This window comes from Dermacentor silvarum, chromosome 8 (genome assembly GCF_013339745.2).
Source record: "Dermacentor silvarum isolate Dsil-2018 chromosome 8, BIME_Dsil_1.4, whole genome shotgun sequence".
In the NCBI taxonomy this organism is placed as follows: Eukaryota; Metazoa; Arthropoda; class Arachnida; order Ixodida; family Ixodidae; genus Dermacentor; species Dermacentor silvarum.
Genome location: NC_051161.1, coordinates 25537669 through 25560282, shown reverse-complemented (window position 1 = coordinate 25560282; position 22614 = coordinate 25537669). Strand labels below are relative to the sequence as shown.

Below are 22614 nucleotides of genomic sequence, written 5' to 3'. Positions count from 1 at the left end.
ATCGTTTTTCTTATATTGTGGCTCTCTGTGAGAAACGCGACACAGTGATCTTTGTTTCTTTCTTTTTCTTTCTTGCTCTGAATTCTTAGCACTCTCATCAAGCCTGAAAGTTCTCAAATGCCTATAACGTCACCATTAAGATGCATTATTAGCAGCATCATGAAAAGGAGGGAGCGCGCCATTTTCCCCCCAACCTTCCATCGTACCAGCTAAATTGCTTTGAGACGCCATGTTATAACTGCACCAACCTTCGCGATCGGCCCACTTTCCCCCAATCTTTTCCTCGCATCGCACTGTGACATTGTACGACATTCGCTATGGGTCCTAAAAGAAGGGAACGTGTGCAGACACGGACACATGTAAGAGAAGAGAACCAGACAACACAACAACACGGCGCTTGTGATGTCTGGTTCTCTTCTCTTACATGTGTCCGTGTCTGCACGCCTTCCCTTCTTTCACAATGAATGTACACCGACCAGCTCAACTTTCTGTAGTTCAAAGCCTCGGTATTGGCACCGGTCATAATGGAACAGGTTGCAAAGTTTATCCGCCGGAGTACAAACAAGTTAGCCACCGTTCCATCACCACCATGACGTCGTCGCCATTGTCGGCGACCCGACGCGCGCGCACGCGCACACGCACACACACCCGTGTACTTAGATTAGGTGCACGTTAAAGAACCCCAGGTGGTCCAAATTAATCCGGAGTCCCTCACTACGGCGTGCCTCATAATCAGATGGTGGTTTTGGCACGTAAAACCCCATAATTTAATTTTAACACGCACACACACACAGCACACATGCACACACGCACGTGTTCACCTAACAGAAACATGGTGGTTTGGGCAGAACCCCAAAGGACGCTGCAAAATGCTTCGCATTTTGTCAATGATAAAATTGTGTACCAACATGAAAAACTCCTGATACAGCTTTCTCTTGCTCAATGCTACATAAGTATTTTTCCTAGCGTGAAAGGAGCCCGCGTGCCTCGAGCGGTCAGTCGCGCGGCAATTTTGCATGTATAGTTTCGCGGGTTTCTTTCACGCTCGGAAAAACACATTTATGTAGCACGTATTGAGCAAGAGAAAGCTGTATCGGGAGTTTTTCATGTTGTTCCGCAATTTTCGCGTTGACACTTTTCATCTAATTATAATATTTGAAAAGTCGATCAATTAATTAAGACTAATTATGTATTTAGGCGGAATGCAAAAAAAGGTAATCTGAGTACCTCCAAGTGCCGGCAAACAACATTACCTTGGTTCTGTCCCGCGACGTGACATTTGCATATTTTTAAATCTTGGTGAATTATCAGTTGGGACACCCTGCATAACATGACACCCTGCATGAGCTAGAGTGTGTAGGAGTTTTTCCCTTTTCACCATAATGTTTTCTTGCGAGCTTCTTTATTTCGTTATCGCTATGATTTTTCTTTTCTTAACCCGTCTCTTTCTTTGCAAAAAAAAATGTGCGAAAGACAGCCGTGCGTGTACCGCAGTCATTCGCGCACAGTCCGCCGTTGTATAGCTACGCTTTCCAGCGGAGATGCTCGCAGGCGCGTCGTCCTATACGTAGCCAAACGTTCGCAGTTTCTTATTAGCATCGCGTCCTGACCAGTAACGCTGCTTCCGGATATATATATATATATATATATATATATATATATATATATATGCACAGCCGCTGCACGCACGCGCCCCTAATTAGTAAACGGCCACTTCCAGCGCTTTGCTCGCAACTCTTCCTCGGTGCAGGAAGCGTTGCCACGGGCGATGCTCTCTTTCTGCTCTATGTAAGTAACTCTATGTGTATGTACGTTGTGCATCTTTCGTGCATTGAGCGTTTCATTTTTATCATACCCATCTGGAGTAGCATGCTATATAGGCGTGCCGCCACGCAAGTCTCTCCAGTACTCATTAAGGAGTATCTCTCTCTCAAACGGAGCCATATACAGTAACTCAATTCTTGCATAGCCGCGTCTCTACCGCGATGCTGCGGCGCCCGCAAAGTCCGGTCTCTGACGTTGGCCTCAACAGCAGAACAAAACCTACCCGGGTGCGCCGCTGTATATGAATGGTAGAAATGCTGGAAAAGGGGTTTGCGTTCGAGTTTCCGCGTAACAGAATTACGTTTTCTCGTACATTCAAATTACAATCCGACGCTATCATGTCTGCAGGTTGTGGTTAAGTCATACTTTACGGTATTTCTGACGCATTTTACTCTGAGAAACTCAATTAGTTCACTGAAGCCTCTGCGTCACGCTGAGGGGCTGCGTGGTCGGGGTGGTTCGAGATGATTTTCTCGGCCGCGGACGCCGGCGCCAACGCCGACGCTGACACCGACGCCGGATTTTCTGCGACACGGGGCCCTTATAACGCTCTCGCGTTAGAATCCTTCGGGGAAGGACAGCCCGCTCCGAGCAAAAAGAGGTGCCGAAATCCCTGCATAGACGAGCGGATACACAAGTACCAGCAGAATAGCGTGCAGCACTAACATAAGCCGAATGCGAAGGCGTTTGAATCCAGTGCCACCCTCCTTTTAGGGGAAACACCGCATTAGAATTCAAGGCAGTATATAGTATATTCAGCATTTCTTCTACTTCGCGGAGGCAATGTGCCCTATATGTATACGAAGTCTAATGCGCACAACTATCAGTGACATATTAGACTACTATAGTTTTCATGCCACATTTAAGCTGCTATAGGCTCTTGAAGTTTTGAGATATTAATTCCCGAACTTTGCGAAGAAATGCATTGGCGTTCTAGTTACTTTCCCCCAAAAAAACGTCGTTTTATGCATTGAAGCACAAAAGTAACTGGAACGCCAATGCATTTAACTGCAAAGTTCGGGAATCGATATCTCGAAACTGGTATCATCCTGAGAGTTGGTTCCCAATTCACGGCTAGAATTTGTAGATTGCAATATGGACCATAAGGTGATTAGTTAAAAACTTCATTAGTGATTTTTGTTAATTAGTGGATTATGCATTTCAGTATTTTGTGCAAGTAATGGCCGCCTTCTCGAGTACACCAGCTCATGAACTAGAATTGTCCTATCTGCCACAGGCAACCTTTAAAAATTTCTGAAAGTGCTCGTTGAAACACCCGGTATAATTATAAAACCTACGGTGTTTAGTCGTCAGACCACTGACGACCCCACATCGTAGGTTTCATAATTGTATCTTGCACCACGTTTTCTAAATCATTTTTTTTTTCGTTAAACAGTTTGGATAACGTTACCTGGGACCCATTTTATATGCACAGACTCTGGAGACCGCTTCGGCGATTCTCCGAGGAGTCCCGCAGTCTTTCGGCAGCCTTCCTTTCCAAGATCGAACAGATACAATGTGGCTTGCACATACAAGTGGCACGAGCATAATGGCACACGTCATCGCACAACTTCGCTTTCCTCTGGGGACGTATTCTGCGACGATCACTTCCGGCGATATTATCGCCTTCGAGTGACGTAGTGCTCAACCAGCCAATCAGCTCATCCGATCTTGCTCGACCAACCAATCAGCGCGCGCCTGACGGCGATATTATCGCCTTCGAGTGACGTAGTGCTCAACCAGCCAATCAGCTCCTCCGATCTTGCTCGACCAACCAATCAGCGCGCGCCTGACGGCCGAGGCGATACTATCGCCGAAAGTGATCGTCGCGGAATACGTCCCCTGTCAAACACGATGCCGAGACATACGCGCCGACGCCAACACGCGCTGCCGACGACTGCGCACATCTTGCAGAACGCGCAGTACGTCCAGACCAACGGACATGGCTCACCGTTCTCAACTTCCCGTCATCGCGCCCTTGTTCGCCGTCGAGATGAGAGCGAGAGAGAGTGTAAAGAAAAATAGAGAAAAGAAAGAACGGATCCGGCAACAACCCGTTTTGCCTCTTGTGTTTCACGCGCGTTTGTTTGTGTTTACCGTTTACAGCGGCCGTCGTTTCGTTGCTGCAGCAGAGGGCGCCGCGTCGGCGCCCGGCTCTCGCCGTCTAATGACGCCCGCTGACCGATTTCCGCGTTGTTTCAAAACCAAAACGAGTACACATGCGAGAGTACAACCGGAAGAAAGGGTTGTTGATCCGCCGGCGTCGGGGCGGCCTGTTATATGGGAAGTGCATGAAAAGAAAGAAGGCATAATCATTAAAGTCTCCTGGCACGCGGGGCATAGCTGGGGCGTTGGGAGTTGCGCGTCCCACTTGGCTGCAAGCAGGCGTATGCGCATGCGCCTCGGTGCGGCGTCGATAGTAAGAATGTGCCGCGGTGTCAAAGGGCTAATCTGTACACAAACCGTCCCTTCCCCTAGTGCGCAATAAGTCTCAGGCTGGAAACGGGCATCCGCGTTGCGAATACCACACTGATTAACATTAGAGCCAGGTTACGGAACATCCCGACATAACTCGCGTGCAGGAAGCATTATCGAGATGCACGCACGCCCTTGAAGTCTATATATATATAGTTGGTATGTGTAGCATTCAGTTTTAAGTTAACTTGCACCATGTCGATGAACATTAGATGCAACTGTTTTACTTTACATCGTTAACTACTGTAATCTGTGAATGCATGCATGTCTGCGCACACTTTCATGCCACAAAAAAACTTGAGTGCTTACGGCATTCGCCGTCTCGCGCCATCAAATTTTTGCACCGATCCGATCCAATCCCATTCTTGTCGCGAACTATATACGTTGCATAACATCCTTTTTTGAGCACAGCTCTTAGGCACCCGTTCCTGGGGCGAATATCGGCGGCATAACCAAGCGAACGAGCGCAGCGAAAGATGAAAGCGAGCGCGGAGCGCAGCGGGGAATTAAAGAAGTGAAGAGGAAAGCGGAGAGGAGGGTGCAGCGGAACTATGGGGCGGAAAGCGGAGGAGGGTATGGCGAGAGCGTGAGAAGAAAAGAGTAGTGCGGCGACGATGGCTACGAGATGGCGCCAGAGTAGCACGCATCGTCTTGGAGGTCTGTCTGCAGCGGCTGCTGTGCATCGCGCCCACGAGTCACCCACGCGCTGCCTCTCGCGATCTCCAGATTAGCGAGGCAGTCACGCCACACTTCGCTCCGCTTGAAACGTGCCGCACGAGACATATTGTCCGCGCCAGCCAACATATCGCGAAATGAAAACACGCATATAGAACTGCGCTCAAATTTCGAATTAGAGAGTATCGTAATCGTAGGAGATGTTTTTGTTTTGGCGTTTACCTAATCCCCGTAACTTTATTACGCCCTCAACTTCCTTCGTAACAAATGCAAGACTTGATCCCAACCGTGCGCTCTTGAAAGTCCGTGCCTACACTACAGGATAACGATTTTATGCGCGCTTTCTTAGCAGTCGTTTTGCTGTAAGGAACGCTCAGACCCGCACGGCTTTCTTGTCATAAAAGCGCCAGAGACGCACGGCATCGAAGTCAGAAGATTCAGTTGGTTGGTTGGTTGGTTAGTTGTTTTGTTAGTTAGTTAGTTAGTTAGTTAGTTAGTTAGTTAGTTAGTTAGTTAGTTAGTTAGTTAGTTAGTTAGTTAGTTAGTTAGTTAGTTAGTTAGTTAGTTAGTTAGTTAGTTAGTTAGTTAGTTAGTTAGTTAGTTAGTTAGTTAGTTAGTTAGTTAGTTAGTTAGTTAGTTAGTTAGTTAGTTAGTTAGTTAGTTAGTTAGTTATAGTTAGTTCCAAACACGGGGTTCGAAGCAAGTGGCACTGACACGCGTAATAAAATTTTGATTGAAAACGCTCGGGGTCTGGCGTTAGCAAAGGGGCGAAGTTACCTATACAACAGCGGCAATCTTTATCCCGAAGACCGGAAGCGCTGAAAGAGAATGAATTTCCGGAACGGAGAGCGGTCTTGTGTGTGTTCGCTGCATGGCGCATTCGTTTCCGCTCTCCCGACTATACCTGGCAATTTAAATCGGTTATGCAATAATACTGGTCCCGACCGAGTGCCCGCCACCAGAAAAAAAGGACGTTCAGCCGCGAGCGAGAACCTGAATCAAGAACCACTCAAACCATCCGGACAGTACTTCCTCAATCACTCGCGGCTTCGCTCCTTCCGCAGCGATAATTAACCGCAAGGGCACGCCCCGCAGCGCAACTTGAAAAGACACCTCGCGCGGGTCTGGAGATAAGTAAATGTGCGAAGTTATCAGAAAACAGAGACCTTCTCTGCATAGCCGGAAAAATGACATCCTTGAACGCGTGCATAGCCTTGTACTTTCCAAATCGTGCCTTCGCTTCCGCTTGCCGCCTCTGTAAATGACACCATACACAACGTGTACGCGGCTCCGTACAACGGCGTACAAGCAAGATTAGTGCATCGGTGGCCGAGCCTTGCATCGTGCGTATCTCGTGTTAGTTTCCGCTCACACGCCCTATCTTCCCACTAAGGAAGAAGGATGTTACGAAACGCGCGTACTATAAACATGCATCGTGCGATCAAGTTATAGTGAGTAGTTATTCCTGGATAACCGTCTTACCGCTTTCCTGCCAGCTTTCAAGGGGTTCCTTCGTGACGCACGGACCGACACATTGATAACCACAGTTCGCTTCCCGTAGTCAGAGAAATCTTATCAGGAAAAACGAGCCGAGTACCAACCCGTGGTTAATGACGTCCTCGAATGGTTGTTACACCGGTGCTCAGTTTCACTGAATGCCTGCAGTGAGACACAGGCTATCCAGTTGCCATCATCTAATCAGAACGGGCGCATATCAGCCACACTTCCTTCCTCTCAGAAGTAAGCATCCGCATCTACCGACGTCATTTCCTGTCGAGTAGAGGGCCAGAAGATGCCGAAGGACGGGCGGCGTAAAGTGAAGATGGATCCCAGACTTCGGGTTTACAAAAGAATGTCGCAGTCTCGCTCGAAAGGCGAAGCATCGATTGCGATAGCAAATTAGTAGACAACTATACAAAGCAAGAATATTAGTTTTATGGGCCCTATAAACTTGTAAACATTCGCTTACTAAATAAATTAGCAAGTACGGTGTCACGACGCGCGCACAGGTAAACATGAACGTGCACATCTCACTCGATGACGGCGGAAACTTGCTGTCAAAACGCTTGAGTTGGGAAACGCGCCAGCAGCAGCGATCAAATTGACCTTCGTGTTGTCTCTTGCTTCAGCGCCAACTAAACGTCGAAGGCACAGCGCATACGAACCTACTGGCACTTGGCGTGGCGTACTTTGTCCACATCGCAGATCGCTTTGAAGATGAGGTCCGCGCGGGCGCGCACTTTTGTCTACGTCGCAGATCGCTTTCAAGATACGGCGCCCATCCGGCGGCGCTGTATATAAGGCTTATTCAAGCATATACATTTCTACTAAGAAAACTCTACGCATTCATGTCTGACCATAAAGTACAAGCGCACCGATAACGCGCTCGATTACCGTAATAACTGTAACCGTCCTTCACAGCCAGGCATGCTGCCAGGTGGCAGTCCCGTCAGTGGATGTCTTTTGTTAAGACCCCGAAACGTTGCACAACCGAATAGACGGTCTGAATATAATAAGCTTTACAAACAGATATACCGCGCAAACAAACAGTTCTAGAATCATTTGTACGGTCGTAACTCCGATGCACACTGCGCTAATCCGCTGCAGTAGTGTTCATGTAATTACCACTAGCTAAAATATTATGGATAAATGACAGTTCGCATTCGACATCCGAGATCGCAGGTCAGGAGCCGATTTAGAAGGCTCTGTGTCACTCGTAGGAGTTGCTCTGCCAGCCGACACATAGAAAGTTTCTCGGTTTCTCGGATGTGCAGCCATGAGCCAACGAAACGCAAATGTTCAGCACCTCAACGCGGTAATATTGGCAATATTTCAGCTGGTAGCAATCGTGTGCTTTGCTTTGCGAGCGCTTGCGACAAGGTTGGTAACCAGTAGCCTTCCTCAACAAGAACCGGTGTATCGGGATTAACTACAATATGTGCCACACACCTAGTGTCTGTCCGTCCGTCCGTCCTCGTTCGTTCGTTCGTTCGTTCGTTCGTTCGTTCGTTCGTTCGTTCGTTCGTTCGTTCGTTCGTTCGTTCGTTCGTTCGTTCGTTCGTTCGTTCGTTCGTTCGTTCGTTCGTTCGTTCGTTCGTTCGTTCGTTCGTTCGTTCGTTCGTTCGTTCGTTCGTTCGTTCGTTCGTTCGTTCGTTCGTTCGTTCGTTCGTTCGTTCGTTCGTTCGTTCGTTCGTTCGTTCGTTCGTTCGTTCGTTCGTTCGTTCGTTCGTTCGTTCGTGTTCGTTCGTTCGTTCGTTCGTTCGTTCGTTAATTTCATCTCCAGCTTACTTTGTAAAGCTCTCTTGCGATGAAGTGATACATTGAGGCCGCACGCAAACTGATGCACGTAACTCTACAGCGAAACCGCAGTTGAGGAAAAAAATAATTGTTCTCTCAGTGCAGTGGTTTTCCTTTCTCGCGTACGCCCCGTTATCTCTCCCAGTCGTGTCCGATGTCACTGGAGATAACGCGCGAGGCCTTCTCGAAGGGTAAGGACGGAACAACAGTGTGCCCTTGTTCCCTCGTACGCAATGCGGCCACGTGCAATTCTTCGCTCAAGGCGACAGGCGTTACGCGTGCAATGATGAATAAGACCGCGGCTAATCGATGCGAACGAACGAGTCTTGACGTGTTTACGCGCTGGCGATGGGATCGGGCCTTGAAGCTAAAGATAGAGCTTGAGGAGAAAGAGCTGGGCAAGCGCTTGTGTGAGATAAACAAACAAGTAGGGGTTGGGGTGGGGGGAGGATTCAGAGGCGTTAAGCAGTGGTGTCGATGCGCCCTTGTATCACTTTCGTTGCCTCGTTATTTACATATAGACACCGGTCTGCCACATAAATCTTCGGACCTTCGAGGAGCGAATGTTGATTTACTTGGACGAAATTAGAAATGTGACATCTATTATATCACCGCCTCATCAACAAACAACAAATTGTTTAATTATCAAAGGAACACGAGGTATTATGATAAACGTTCCGGCAATAAAGGAATTCTCGCAAACGTGCCGAAAGAGTCAATATAGAACCAAAAATTGGTTGATCCCCTTTTTTCCAGAGAAATTGGGCATAATAAGAACGTGAATTCTAAGAAGCAGTGGCAGCTTAGTTGCGCATTCACAAATACGGGTGCATAAATGTGCATGGCCTTATATTAATTACAGTTTCGCTCGAAGGGCGAAGCAACCACAGCGTTAGCAAGCACGCGATGCCTGCCCTGCAGCGCAGCGTAAGCGGCAGCCCGGAGGCCGCCAGAGCGTCACAGGTATACATCCGACGCGACAGTGAGTGCGTTTGTGGCGCAACTGCGCCGTTATGGCTCCGGCGGCATCGCCCGCGCGCGCCCATAGGCATATTCAAAGGTGAGCAGACGCGGCGCCACCGCTCGGTGACGGTTGTCGGAGATGACCTTCTAAATTTCACCGGCGATTACGATGCTCCCTAATGCGAAATTTGAGCGCACTTCTATGCGTGTTTTCATTTCGGGATATATTGGCTGGCGCAGACAATCTGTCTCGTGCGGCACGTTGCAAACGGAGCACGTGGGTGGCGCGTGGGCGCGATTCACCGCAGCCGCCGCCCAAATACCTACCAGACGACGGGCGCTAGCTACTCTGGCTTTCTTCTCGTAGACATCGTCGCCGCGCTACGGTTTTCTTCTCACGCTTTCGCCATACCCTCTTCCACTTTCCGCCTCGTGGTTCCACTGCACCCTCCTCTCCGCTTTCCTTCTCGCGTCTTTCATTCCCCGCTGCGCTCCGCGTTCGCTTTGAATGAATTAGGGGGTTTTACGTGCCAAAACCCACGATTTCATTATGAGGCACGCCGTAGTGGGGGACTCCGGAAATTTCGACCACCTGGGGTTCTTGAACGTGCACCTAAATCTAAGTGCACGCGTTCGCTTTCATCTTTCGCTTTGCTCGTTCGTTTGGTTACGCCGCCGACGTTCGCCGCAGGCACGGGCGCCTAAGAGAACGCGTTCCGGAGCGTTCTAAAGGCTCCGGAACGCGCTAGGAACGCCGTCGCCCATAGACACTGAATGAGCTTGACCGCTGAGTTTGACCGCAAGACAATTCCAAATACTGCTATCTTTACTACTCTCACATGTGTCTAGGCTGCCGCACCCATGTTGCCTACGAAATTACTCAGTGATAAAACAAATGATACCTAAACATTCCCATTGCAACAAATGTACGTCATCAATAAAGCAAACCTATCTAACTTTTCTGTGCCTACTTTCCAGAGGTCGGCAAATACCTTTTTTTTTTTCGAATACGGATCGAATACGAATAGTAAGTATTGAATATGAAACCGAATAGTCATACGAAAAATCCTTATATGTATTTACAGCAGCAATATTTATTTCTGTATAAGTAGGTACAACGTCTGAACTGACTAGTCCAAAAAAGACAGCTAACTATTAGGAACAAAAAATTGGTTTTAAAAACCAGATCGCTCATTTTCAATAAAAATCTGCAGTAATAGCTTCGCAACATCTCTAAAGCCTGGTTGCAAACAGGTTTTACAGAAACGAATGGCTGCTCTATAGAATGGAGTTTCACAAAAACGCTAAATAAATGGTGCCCGAAAAAAAAATCAGAAGTAGTGGAAAAAGAAAAAAAAAGCTGTTCAAGGACTTGTGTGCCGTAAACACGTGTAATAGTGCCCGTTGTAAGGAAAACGCCACATGTCGTAGCGTAAAATATAAAAATGCTACTTGGCAAAACTGCCAAAAACACTGAATGACAGAGTACAAGGAAAACTTGCATCTTATCATCTAGGCTTCTACCACGAAAATGAAAACAAGACTTGTATAATCAATTTTGTTTTGTTATTGCATTCCTTCGAAACAGTTTTGTCGTCGTTACACTTCTGATAATTTACGATGATACTTTGTTTGTTTACCAGACGGAGAACAGTAACAAGCACCTAACAGTCAGTTATTGCGAAATATTTGGTTAGTTTTGAATTTTCGAAAATGCTGAATAGTTCCTTTTCGAATACCAATACGAATGGTTAATGGGTAATATTCGAGTCGCATTCTAAACTTGGAATATTCGCCCACCTCTACTACTTTTCTAGCCAATGGTAGGCACAGTTTCTGCGATTAGACATAGGTCAATCAATCAGGTGAATCCAAACACTATGTCTATCTGTTCCAGAGTGCAACTTCGTGTACTGCATTTCCTTCGATACGCTCGTACATAATGCACAATGTACTGCATTCAGTACATTCTTGAGGGTAGCCAGGGTAGCCTGGCTTCAGGGTAGCCAATCACGATGCTCGAAGCCCTCGTATACCATACAGCCCGTCAGATTCTTGGTCACGCGCCGTAAGCCGAGGTCGCGCGGTGTAAACGTTAAGAGTACACGCCGTCTTATTGAATGGTTACGCTTATCGCCATTGTTGAAGGACACTGGTCTGGTGCGGATGTGTGAGCCGTTGTTGCCGGGACAGATTTGACGATGCAGAGACATTCAGTTTGTACTCTATCTCGTTCGTTTCCTTCCTGCTGTGCTTGTTTTTTGAACAGCTAGACGCCCAGCCATGCGTTTGTTTGCCTTGGGGAACGGGAAACGATAGACGTGTAAGGCTGAAAGATAGCAAGACAGCGGTGCGCATTAGCGAGCGAACAGATGTAGCCGATATTCTAGTGAACTTTTTTTTTTTTTAAGTGGCGGAGAAATAACGAGTGGTGAATAAGAGTCACAGAATGGGAGCCAAAGGAAGGTAAACGCAGTCGAGGACGACAGAGGATTATACGTATATAGGTAGTGTGATGAGATTAGGAAATTTGTGGGCGTAGAATGGAGTCAGCTGATGCAAAACAGGGGTGAATGGAGATCGCGTGGAGAGGCCCTGGGCCTTGGTTCTGAATATGGAGGAGGAAAAGGGGATAAGAGGGAGTGTCACGTGACAATTTTGGAGCCTCCTCATTAAATGTTTAAAGGAGAGAGAGAAAGCGAGCAGAGGAGACGAGGAAGTAAACGGTACGAGCTTCCGGTTCGCTACCCTACACTGGTGGTCAGGGAAATGGTGAATAGAAAGAGGAAAATAAGGGCAGAAAGAGAGAAGGAGCACAGCGCGCACACAGCATGCAGGACGCGCAGCAGGACCACAATCGGTCACTGAGGGCCGTGTTCCTCAAAAGCTGCAATAGCGCACCAATAACTTCCTGCGTCATCGACGGATGTGGCCAGGGTCCAAGAACTTTCGTTTCAGAAAATGTTTCAGAAGGAACAGGGGCTCGTAAGTGTCCCACCAAGCCACAGGCGGTAGAGCAGGATTGCATATACCCACGGGAGAGGCTATAGTTGGCACTTTGAGGCGGAAATTAGATACGCTCAGAGAGCTACAGAGCAACCAAACGAAGTTCTCTTGTAGCGTCCGTCCTCGCCAGTGGAATTTAAATAGTCGGGTTACCTCAGAGGACAGACCGGGCAGACTTGTCAGCGAAGTCAGTATACCAGCAGTGAAACGGTGGCCCGGAAGCTTCTGAAGGATGACATCGTGCCCTTTTAACAGCGAAGCTGTTTAAGCTATCCGTAAAACCGTGCCCGTCGATCGAAAAAAATTGGAGGACGCTTAAGCTTCACCTTTAAGAGTGGGACGCGATAGTGTTATTGGGCTCCGTTCGCATCACATTTTTCTTTATGAGTAGGCTTCACTGCAACACACAACGTGGGAAAGCCAGCTTACAAAGACCAAGCTTACACTGATCTCCCTAAAGTGGGCTTCAATTTTAAACACAAATGCATTGCTGGGAAGACATCTTTACAGGAACAATTTTAAGCCGTCATATCAAAATGTTAAGGCCCTAGGACCTTTTTTTTATTTTAATCATTGTTTGCTGTTGCCCGCGGCGCGTGCGTGTCCGAAATTTAGAAAGACTCAGTTTGCAACATTCCACTCAATATTGCCTAGAACCAAAGTACAGCGAAACACCATCAGAATTGGAGGACGCTTAAGCTTCGCCTTTAAGAGTGGAATGCGATAGCATTCAAAGATCCCTGGCTGCCTATCAGGCTTTTTTCTCGTATATTCAAATTACAATCCGACGCTATCACGCCTGTAGGTTGTGGTTAAGTCGTACTTTACGATTTTTCTGACGGATTTTACTTTGAGAAATTCAATTTTTGTTCACTAACGCCTTGCGCCACGCGGAAGGCCTGTGTGGTCGGGGTGGTTCGGGATGATGTGATTCGGCATGATTATTTCCGCCAGACGCTGATGCCTAACGACGAATCCGACGCCGGATTTCCTGCGACACGGGGCCATTAACGCTATCGCGCTTAAAACATTGCCGAGCGATGAGTCACCTGGGTTGCCTAGCAACCACCTCACGGAGCGGCGTGTGCTTCGCCTATTCTCCGTGTCGTGCACATGTTGCCGTGTCGTGCACATGTTGCCTTGACATGGGACGTTAAGGAGAGGGAAGGAGAGAAAATCAGAGCGAGAGAGAAAGAAATTGTAGCAGCACCAACGAGTCAAAGCGCAAGAGATGCTGCCAACGCCGTTCGCGTTTCCTCGTTTCCCCGCGTTCGCGCAGAACGCGCGCGGTGTCCGTGACTACAGCAGGCGCCTCTGGCGTCGGCTCGGCAGGTTTCGACCAGGTATACAGTGCCTAGAGTATATTCTAGGCACTGTAGACCAGCCACGGACCGGCAAGTGTAGAGGCGCAACTTGGCCGTGACGTCACCGGGGAGATAAAGCTCGGAGCCGCCGCGACGGCGGCAGAACTCTCGTTGACTCTGTGGCGAGTATACATGTACCCTTGGCATGGGACGACCAAAGGAAGATCCGGACACCCGAAGAAGCCGCTCATCTTGAAGCGCGTCGCGCTGGCCAAGCGGAAATCTGCGCGTCGGCGGCGAGCCGATTCGGAATACCGTGCCTAGCAGCACTTAGCATTTCCTAGCAAAACTTAGCCAAGCCTAGTAAAATCCGGAAGAAGCTAGGTCGATCACCAGCTCCGCTGTTACTCTAGCCTTGCACCACTAGTGCAAGCTGCCCACGTTCTTTTTTTTTTCTTTTTTTTTAAGAGCATGTTGGTTACTTTCTCTTATCTCATATGTACTGTGACGTACAGCATATTTGACGCCCTGAGGATATCCTTTTGAGTCACGAAACACGACCCATTTCTCTGCTAGTTGGTCAATGACATTTCATCGAACACTGAAATGTGCCGAAATATAAAAAAAATGCTCGTGGGGAAGTAGACCCTTATCACGTCACAGGCAAACGGTAATTTCTAGCCGCCGAGCACTCGAGAGTAGAGCGGAGAGCAGGTGGCAAGGGTCGATCGGACGAAGCGTCAATAAGAGCTGCCACGAACTAGACGATGTCTTGAAAGGTCCGGCAACGTTCGAAGACCTACTTCCCAAGAGCCAACGCGCAGATAGGCCCCATAGGGAGGGTGGGGTGGCGCCGGAGGAAGTTGACTTAGATGTCTGATGTCATTCTCCATCCTAATATCTTTCCTTCCTCCATGGTCATGCATCGTACTAGATGATCATGCCAGATGCACTCAGAAAGGCACTGTTCGTGCGAAGCAATTGCTGGCAACTATTGCAGGGCTAACTTCGCCTACGGAAAACATCCTCAGTGTGTAATACCTGTAACAGCACCCACACTAGCTGGCTCGCACTAGGCCATCTCTGGATGTGTCACAATGGAATGAAAAACGTTACTGCGAACTTATTTATTGTTTATTCGCCAATGAGAGCACGTTGCGTATATGAGGATGTTTGTCGTCAATGAAACGTAGATAGGCTAGCCAGCGTCAGGTTCTTCATTACTGATCCACAGTGTGTGAAGAGGAACGTTATGTGTGCAAAAGTAAGCAAGAATGGCCATAACGTATATCGCTTGTTAAACGTCCGGCCAATTTCAAATAGTAGATACAAGCAAGCCAAGGAAGCTTTTTTTTTTTTTTAAACCTCCTTGATACAAGCTTACTCGAAGTGAGAGAGCGGGAGAACGTTTATAGTTAACCGGACGAGTTAATTCAAGCCGGTAAGCCTACACATTAAGTGAGCTTATACGGCTCGCGTGACTCGCACGAAACAAATCAACAATAAACGGTGAGAGCTGCGAAAAGGTAGATTTGATCAAATATGTTCCGATTCGCTCGCGCAGGGTCCGAAAAAATGTGCTCGAAACCGCGCTGGTAACTCGTTGTATGGGCACTCTCTGACTGTCCGCTTCTGTACATTTTCAACGTCGCCGAAGGGCAAATTTGTATAACCGGTGAACGCGGAAGCGGGCCCGCATTACGAATAGACAAAACCGGAATAATTATAACACGCGCACTGCATTTTCAGGTCGGATGACATCTTTCTCGGTAGCGACTGATCTTCGTGCGTGAGGCAGCCCGAGCCCCCAATCCGTACACGCTCGACCGAATCTGCCACACCTGAATAGATGACTTACACTGACGTCATTGTAGCCGCCATGTTGCTGCACCAACACGATGATAAGCTGGGTCCGTAACGTCACGTGAAAGCTTTGGACTGAAGTGCTCTCATAGTCGCCATGTCGGCGCCCCAAAACGGTGATAAGGTGGGTGCGTGACGTCTCGTGAAAGCTATCAATAGTAGCGGTTCTATTCATGAGAATTCATGATTATTCACCTGGAGTGAGGAACACTTAACGAACACCACGGTACCGCAGTTGGACGCCCTATATATAGTGTCCGGGGATTCCGGATTAATTTTGACCATCCGGAGTTCTTTACCGTTCTTTTAACGTTTTTTTTTTTTTTTTTTTTTTTTTTGCATTTCGTCCCAATCAAAATACGGCGGGGCGGCGGTGATCAAACCCGCGACCTTCACTCTTAAAATGTTTGCACCCTTTGGGGCTTATCCTTGTCCCACAACGATAATCGTCGTCTGCCTTGCTTGCGTCTCCTTTCTCGAAAACTCGACGCTCGCTACTTTCCTGTCGATAATGCTACGTCACGCTGATAACGCGCATGCAGTTTGTGACTTGAAAGTGCGGGCAATATTGATGACGATTATCGTTGTGGGACAAGATAAGCCCTACAGCTCGCAAACTTTTAGAAAAGCGTTGAGATCCGTAGCGCCATTGCCACTGTGCTAGCGCGGCGGGTAAGCAAAAATAAAATATAGCTAAATTATAGAGAGGAGGAAAGTGGCGGCGATGCCCGACAAGTTCTAGATAGTTTCCATACGTCGCTTTCACTTGCACTTAGAATGCGGTCATGGGAGGAGGGCGTTGCCCAACGACGTAGAAGGTGATGGAAAAAAGGCGCGTTATAGCTGCCGACCGAGAAATACAAGAGCCTGGCCCGGTGCTCCGAAGGCCCGAAACAGTCTGCCACAGATTCGCGTTGATGCCAATGGTCGGTGGCCCTGCAATCCGCGAAGTCAATTCGATATGCAAACGCCGGTCCCCTTGAAACCACGAAGCGAAAGACGTAAGCAACGGCCTCGACGCCTCGTCTGTGGTCACGCAACGCTTGTGCAACGCGCAGGATTTCGTTCAGACTTGGTACGCTCACGACCCGCGTTATCTACGCGATCAGAGATGTCATTGACTGATAAGCAGCGACGAATAGCTACTTTCGTGAAGCCTAAGGACGAGGGAACAGCGCCGTGCGCGCTCGTTTTGCTCTTTCGGTCTGTTCCGTTCTCGGGGCTTTTCTTTCTCTTTTCATTTTTATTTCTTCTGCTTCCTACAGAGTTGAGCCCGAGCGCGCGCCACGCGTACCAAAAGGATGAACGCAGAAAGATTACGCGACGCGGACACCTAATCATTTCGAGCGGACGTGCGTTTGTGTCCGGGTTTCCCGATAAGATCGGCCCTTGGGGGCCAAAGATAGACTCGAGGAACGTCTTCGTACGCGCTATAGAACCTCTAAAACGCATGCGAAACTGGTCGATGCACTCGGCCCGGCTTAATTCCGTCAGATGCGAAGCAATGACGGAAGAGCCACTATCTATATCTCTTGGGCGACCTTGCCGCCTCCTTTATACCTGGTGAAACAAGGTCGCATAATCTCACTAAATCTGGCTTCGAGGCGGCTAGGAGATAAAGTGATAAAGTGCCTCCGCTGAGTGGCAAGGAAGTCGCCATGACACACGATCTTCCCGTTTGCAGGGCAGACGCATCGTGTATACGTCGTTCTGACATTACGTCGTCAGCGTCCTGTCGTTGGACGCGAAAAAAAAAAAAAATAGCGTAGCTATACTCGCGGACTATTTTCTGTGGCTATGAAGGGAAAGCTACGGAGGCAAAGCGCGCCCCAGTGAGAGCGCTTCTGAAAAGAGTCCCGCGTTCTGAGTCCAGGCTAGTTTATTGGCTGGGGAAGATAAAATATAAACACTTTATTAGCAACAGTTAAATAAGACAAAAAGCAGTGTAAAAGTTTACTTATTTGGGGGGCTTTTCCCTTTCGCGTCTGGGTAAACGCGAAACCGTCGCACGCGGAAGCTGCGTCGATTCAGCGTCGGTTCCGAGCAACTAAAAGCTCACTGTCAAACTTGGCGCAGTAACACATGTGCAGCAGCCACGCCCCCATAGCTTTCCCTTCATTGCCACCACAGAAAGTTGCCCGCGGTTCTAGCCAGCACACTAGAACGCCATAGGCGGACGCATGACGTCGACGCGGTGTCTGAGACACAGACGTCGGTAAACTATAGCCCGCGGAAACTCAGAAAAGAGGACTCGGGAAGGCACAAGCTTAACAGTGCTTGTCTGTGTCTGTCTATACGCTGCTTGATATAAAGAACACGGGGCTCTATGAAAGACGCTGCAGTGGCAAACTGCCGGTCAATTATACGATCGTCTAGGTTTCTTTAACGTGAACCTAAATCTTTGTTTCCGTCTTTGATTCCGTCTTTGATTCCGTCTTTGATTCCGTCTTCTTCAAAACGCAGTCGCCGCGGCCGGGATTCAAACCCGCAACTTCGTGCACAGCAGCGGAACGCCAGAGGAACTGCGCCGCCACGGCGTGTTTAAAGCAGTGCGCACCCGACCCACCCAATCTTACTGAAACATCTTACTGAAACATCTTACTGAACCTTACAACTTAACCTGTACATTATTATGCATGAAACTGCCTGAAACCATACCTTATTACTGAACATTTACTTTACTACACCTTACTGAAACCTTCACGGCGGAGGATTTGAAGTTTGCGTTGTCCTACATCCCTGGTGCTTCATATATAGGGTGTCCCAGCTAACGTTAACCAAGCTGTTAAACGGGAAAAAATATTTAAAAAATACTATGCAAGATACAATTATAAGACTCATTGTTCGATAGTCAGACCTCTCATGACCGAACACTAGGTCTTTTCTTATCTCGCACTGTGTTTCTCTTTTTTTTTTTTCTTTGACCACTTTTTTTTTCTTTTATAAGCAGCTTGGCTAACGTTAGCTGAGACATACGGTAGAATGCGTGCCCACAGTACGGTCAGCCAGTAGCCGCCGGCGGTCTGTGGCGGAATCGGTCGCTTCCGGTTCGGCCGCGCCCACGATGCGAACGACTTGACACACTCCGCGCACGCTCGTATAACAACCCGTTGAACACCGAGGGAGAGGATGTCTCTGAGCGAGACATCCTGCCGATATAGTGCTACGCCACTACACCAACAGATGCGCACCCAGCAACTGCAGCGCGGCACCTCGTTCCATTTCTCACCTGCGTGGACGGTTATGACGAACCACGTTAACGCATACGATAAGTGCAACAATAAAGAGAGCTCAACCGATACCCACACCACGATGACCGATTCGCGGCTCAGAGCGCGTCAGCTTTAAACCGCTCCTTAAACCGATCCTACTCATTTAACGTCTCTGTGTATGACACTCGGCGTTGGTCCGACGCGAGCACAGTTGCAGGCCGAACGCTTTTTGGATAGATTCTTTGCAAGCACTAATTAAGAGCACGGACTCGTATATATCCCTCAAAATGATGCTGACTGGCATATTATGCACACGCTTAACAAGTAACGAACAGACCACGCGCTGAATCAAACGAAGACAGTCCGCGGACCTGCACTATGAACGTTAACTCCGGTCCATATGTCAACATTAAACTTCGTCCGGTCTTAAACACTAACTTCACCTCAGAGTTTGTTGACGCTGATTATCGTAAAGTAAGCGATGGTGGATGTCTGTATATAAGATATAACGCAGCTGTATAGAGGCAGCAGCCATTGAAACGCCAGTCGCCATTTGCGAATGTAATAGTCTGAACTCGATGCAACTTTAAAACAGCTGCGCTGTATGTCAATTTGCGTTGAGCAATTGGCGACTAACTCCTATTGGGCAAGGGTCATCATAAACGAAGGTCAGTGCCGAAAGGGCTTAGCGGGATGTAACCTTCTACATCGGCAACGCTGTCATCGGCGAAAGCGAAGTGTATAGCAGGCCTTGAAACAAAGAGAGTGAATATCGGAGGACTCCGCACAGCGACTGCATATGTGTATTCTCGTTTCGCTAATAACAAGCCAGCGTAAGGCGCCACGTATAGGCCAGCGGCCTCGGCTGAGTGATGCGCGAATCCAACGACCACTCACGCCTTCCGAGCTCATCTAGACCTACGGCGAAGATCACGCGTTTCGATAAGCTGCAGCCGGCAAGCAGTCGTCGATACGAAGGAGTCGCGCGGTGCATGCTTTTTATCGGAAGTGTGTTGCTGTTGACTCCCCTTTCACAGTGCCCTGTATATCGCGCCCTGTGAGCCCGGTGAACGACCTGCGCTGTGCCCGGCCGGTGGTCACCGGAAGCTCAGACGCTACACGCCCTCACGTATGCAGGATGCGCAACCGTTGCTCAGGTTCGAGCGGGCGCGTTTCTGAGAGGTCGCACCTATAGCACATACGAAGGCTTTCGTAGTTGAGACCTCGTTGCTTTTGCTCAGCGGAGGCGAACGCGTACTACGTCTCCCGCGGAGGATAGGTGACACACTTAGGCGGACGTAATTGCACCCGGAAGCCACCTCTATCGTAACGGGCACAGTATCGAAGAAACGAGATGGTCGCATGCACGCCTATACGAATCACATGACGGCGTGACCGCAGATCGGGGCGAATCAGTTTGACACCTGTCACGCGCGTAGGCGCATCGCGGTGCCTCGCGTTGCATTATGGGTTGTCGTGGGTTCCCATCTGATGGGATGAGTGAAGAAGATCAGCACAAGACGGTGGGGTAGAGGAAACTGCAATCAAAATAATGACACCGAGCGCGAATGTTGATGGATGGTATTGCCGACCAGGGGCAAAGCTGCGCTTCAAACGCAGGGTCCTTCGCGCTAATGGCGCTTTTATGTCCACGCGCGAATCTCAGCAATCGGAACTGCTTGTAAAGCGACCGACCGGAGGGACCCGTGACGTGTCAGCTGTGTTACGCTTCCACGTCAAACGCTCGCGATGTCACATGGTAACGATGACGATGATTCATAAGTGTGAGAATCTTATGAGAATCAGCTGGCTTTAACGGGCACACTATATTGCTGAATATGTATATCGCCCTCACCCTCCTGTGACCCCTTTGTACGGAGGTCAATTAAGACATCCGTCTGGAACGCATGAGGTGCGCGCTCCGGACTGCGCTGGCGACATTAGTGGTAACACGTGGCACGAAACCAACTGATGTGACATTTACGGCATGTCTTGTCTCCTCTCGCCATGCTGGTCACTTAGTACATTGGCACCTACTTTTGCCTTCAGGAGTGCGTTCTATAGACAAGTTTCTTGACCTCTGTACATTATATTGCACGTACATTACGTTCAATCCTGTACAATATTACCTCGGAAACGATCACGTAAAATATTCATCCAGGATATGAACTGAAGTCAGATCCGTGCGGAACTGCATGAAAGTGGTTTAGTCGTATTCTTGCAATCAGTTTGAGAAAATTTACATTAATTTGGTGTAGCTTTTGGCTGGAGCGTCATCACAGACCACGAAAATCTCCCGTGAAGTGCGTGCGTTTGAAATACTGCAATATGTTACGAAAATCCAAGGTGTAGCATCGACATTCCAACCAGCCACACGATGCTGCATCTTCGTTTCTGCGAACAGCGGGCAGTGAACAGTGGTCTTCAATGCAAACACGAGGAGACGGTTACATTGTCCACATAAACGAATATGCCGTATTCGGCGTTTAATAGTGGTACAGTCGACTTCCATTAATTCGACCTCAGTTAATTTGACTTCTCGCTTAATTCGAACGCACTGTAAAGTGTCGGCGAGAAATCATATAGTGTAGTGGAAGGAAAACGCGTTTAGTTCGAACGCGAAAACATGCCGCATCGGATAGTTCGACCTCGATCCAAGGGCGCCCTCTCATGCAAACACGATCAGTAACCGGCAACTGGGTAATTGAAAGCTTGAAATCGCAACAAATTTTGCAGACTGTACCATTGCTTCCCTGGACGTGAAGCCGTTTTATTTATATTTTTTAGTGGCCGACGCTCCTTAAATGCATGAATCTATCCGTTCCCGCTTATTTGGTTTGGATCACGCTGGGGCAGCGTTTAAACATGTCGGTGATCTTCTCCGCATGCTGGTTGCGTCTCGCTTCGAAATCAAGAAGCAAAAAGACACTACAGACTACCTTAAGCAATGGAAAAGATTTGAATTCGTTTATTTTCCCACCGCTTGTTAATTCGACCTTTCGGATAATTCGACCCGAATTTGTGGTCCCGCAAGGATCGAATTAGCGGGAGTCGACAGCATTGGGTTATATACAATCGAAAAATTAGGGTTATATACCAATCGGTAAAAAGAAGCGACTTGAAGACTGAGCTGCCTTCAGAGGTCTCAAGGTGTGTTTTTTTTTTTTCTCCCCCTAATGCAAAGCTCAATCATAGCGCATTTCATGGCGTGACTGCGCAATGAAATGAAACGACGATCATTTACGGCGGCTTGTCTGCATTACGCAGGTGTGGCTGAGTACCTCGTCGCGGCTCGTGGGTCATCGGCCGCGTGGGACCCAGGGGTCGGCCATTCGACGCGTACTACCAGACGCGGCTGCTGAATGCCTTCATCCACCTGCTGCCTTACGAGCTGATCTGCCTCATCTGCGAGAGCGCCATCAACCAGCGTTTCGACCACGCCACCTATCGGCTGAGGCCCAAGCACCGCATCCTCGGCCAGCATCCAATGGTCAACGACGCCCTGCCCAACCGCATACTGTCAGGCACCGTGTGCATCAAAGGTACGCACAGCTCGACTCAGGGATGTGGAAACGTCCTACACCGCACGCCGCTAAGAAAGACATTTCGCACTGGCCGAGACTCGAGCTTGCGTCCGCCATAAAGGAGACGAGCGTTCTACGGTGAGGCAAGTCTCGCTGTTCACGGACGAAGCGCGCTGCACAAATTAGTATGGCTAAAACATCACCTCCGATATCTCCGGCGCCGATCTGCATACTTGTGATCTCGGAGGCTCGCGCCTGCACGCGTCATGAGCCGCAGCGCTCCCTATATGTAGGATGACACAAATACGCTACGTTTCAGAAGGCCGAGCACAAAGGTGCTGAATGTAGTTTGCGAGGACTTTCAAGATAACTCGTGTGATTTGCAAACTGATTCGAGTGGTTTATGCCACAGAAAACCACCAGTTCGCTAAGATCTGGAATTCGCTACGCGTTTGTGCAGACCATGCAGGG

The 22614-nt window shown here is 48.7% G+C and overlaps 1 protein-coding gene across 3 annotated transcripts in view; it reads left to right on the top strand.

The window, feature by feature from the left end:
- LOC119460837 (flavin-containing monooxygenase 5) overlaps nucleotides 1-22614 on the top strand; it is an 83797-nt gene that overhangs the window by 42636 nt on the left and 18547 nt on the right. For 2 of the 3 annotated variants that reach the window (XM_049672680.1, XM_037721934.2), the window contains one exon: nucleotides 21887-22161. In XM_049672680.1, the coding sequence (XP_049528637.1) occupies nucleotides 21887-22161 (275 nt within the window). The remainder of the gene's footprint in view (nucleotides 1-21886; nucleotides 22162-22614) is intronic. The other variant, XM_037721935.2, reaches the window with a different exon arrangement.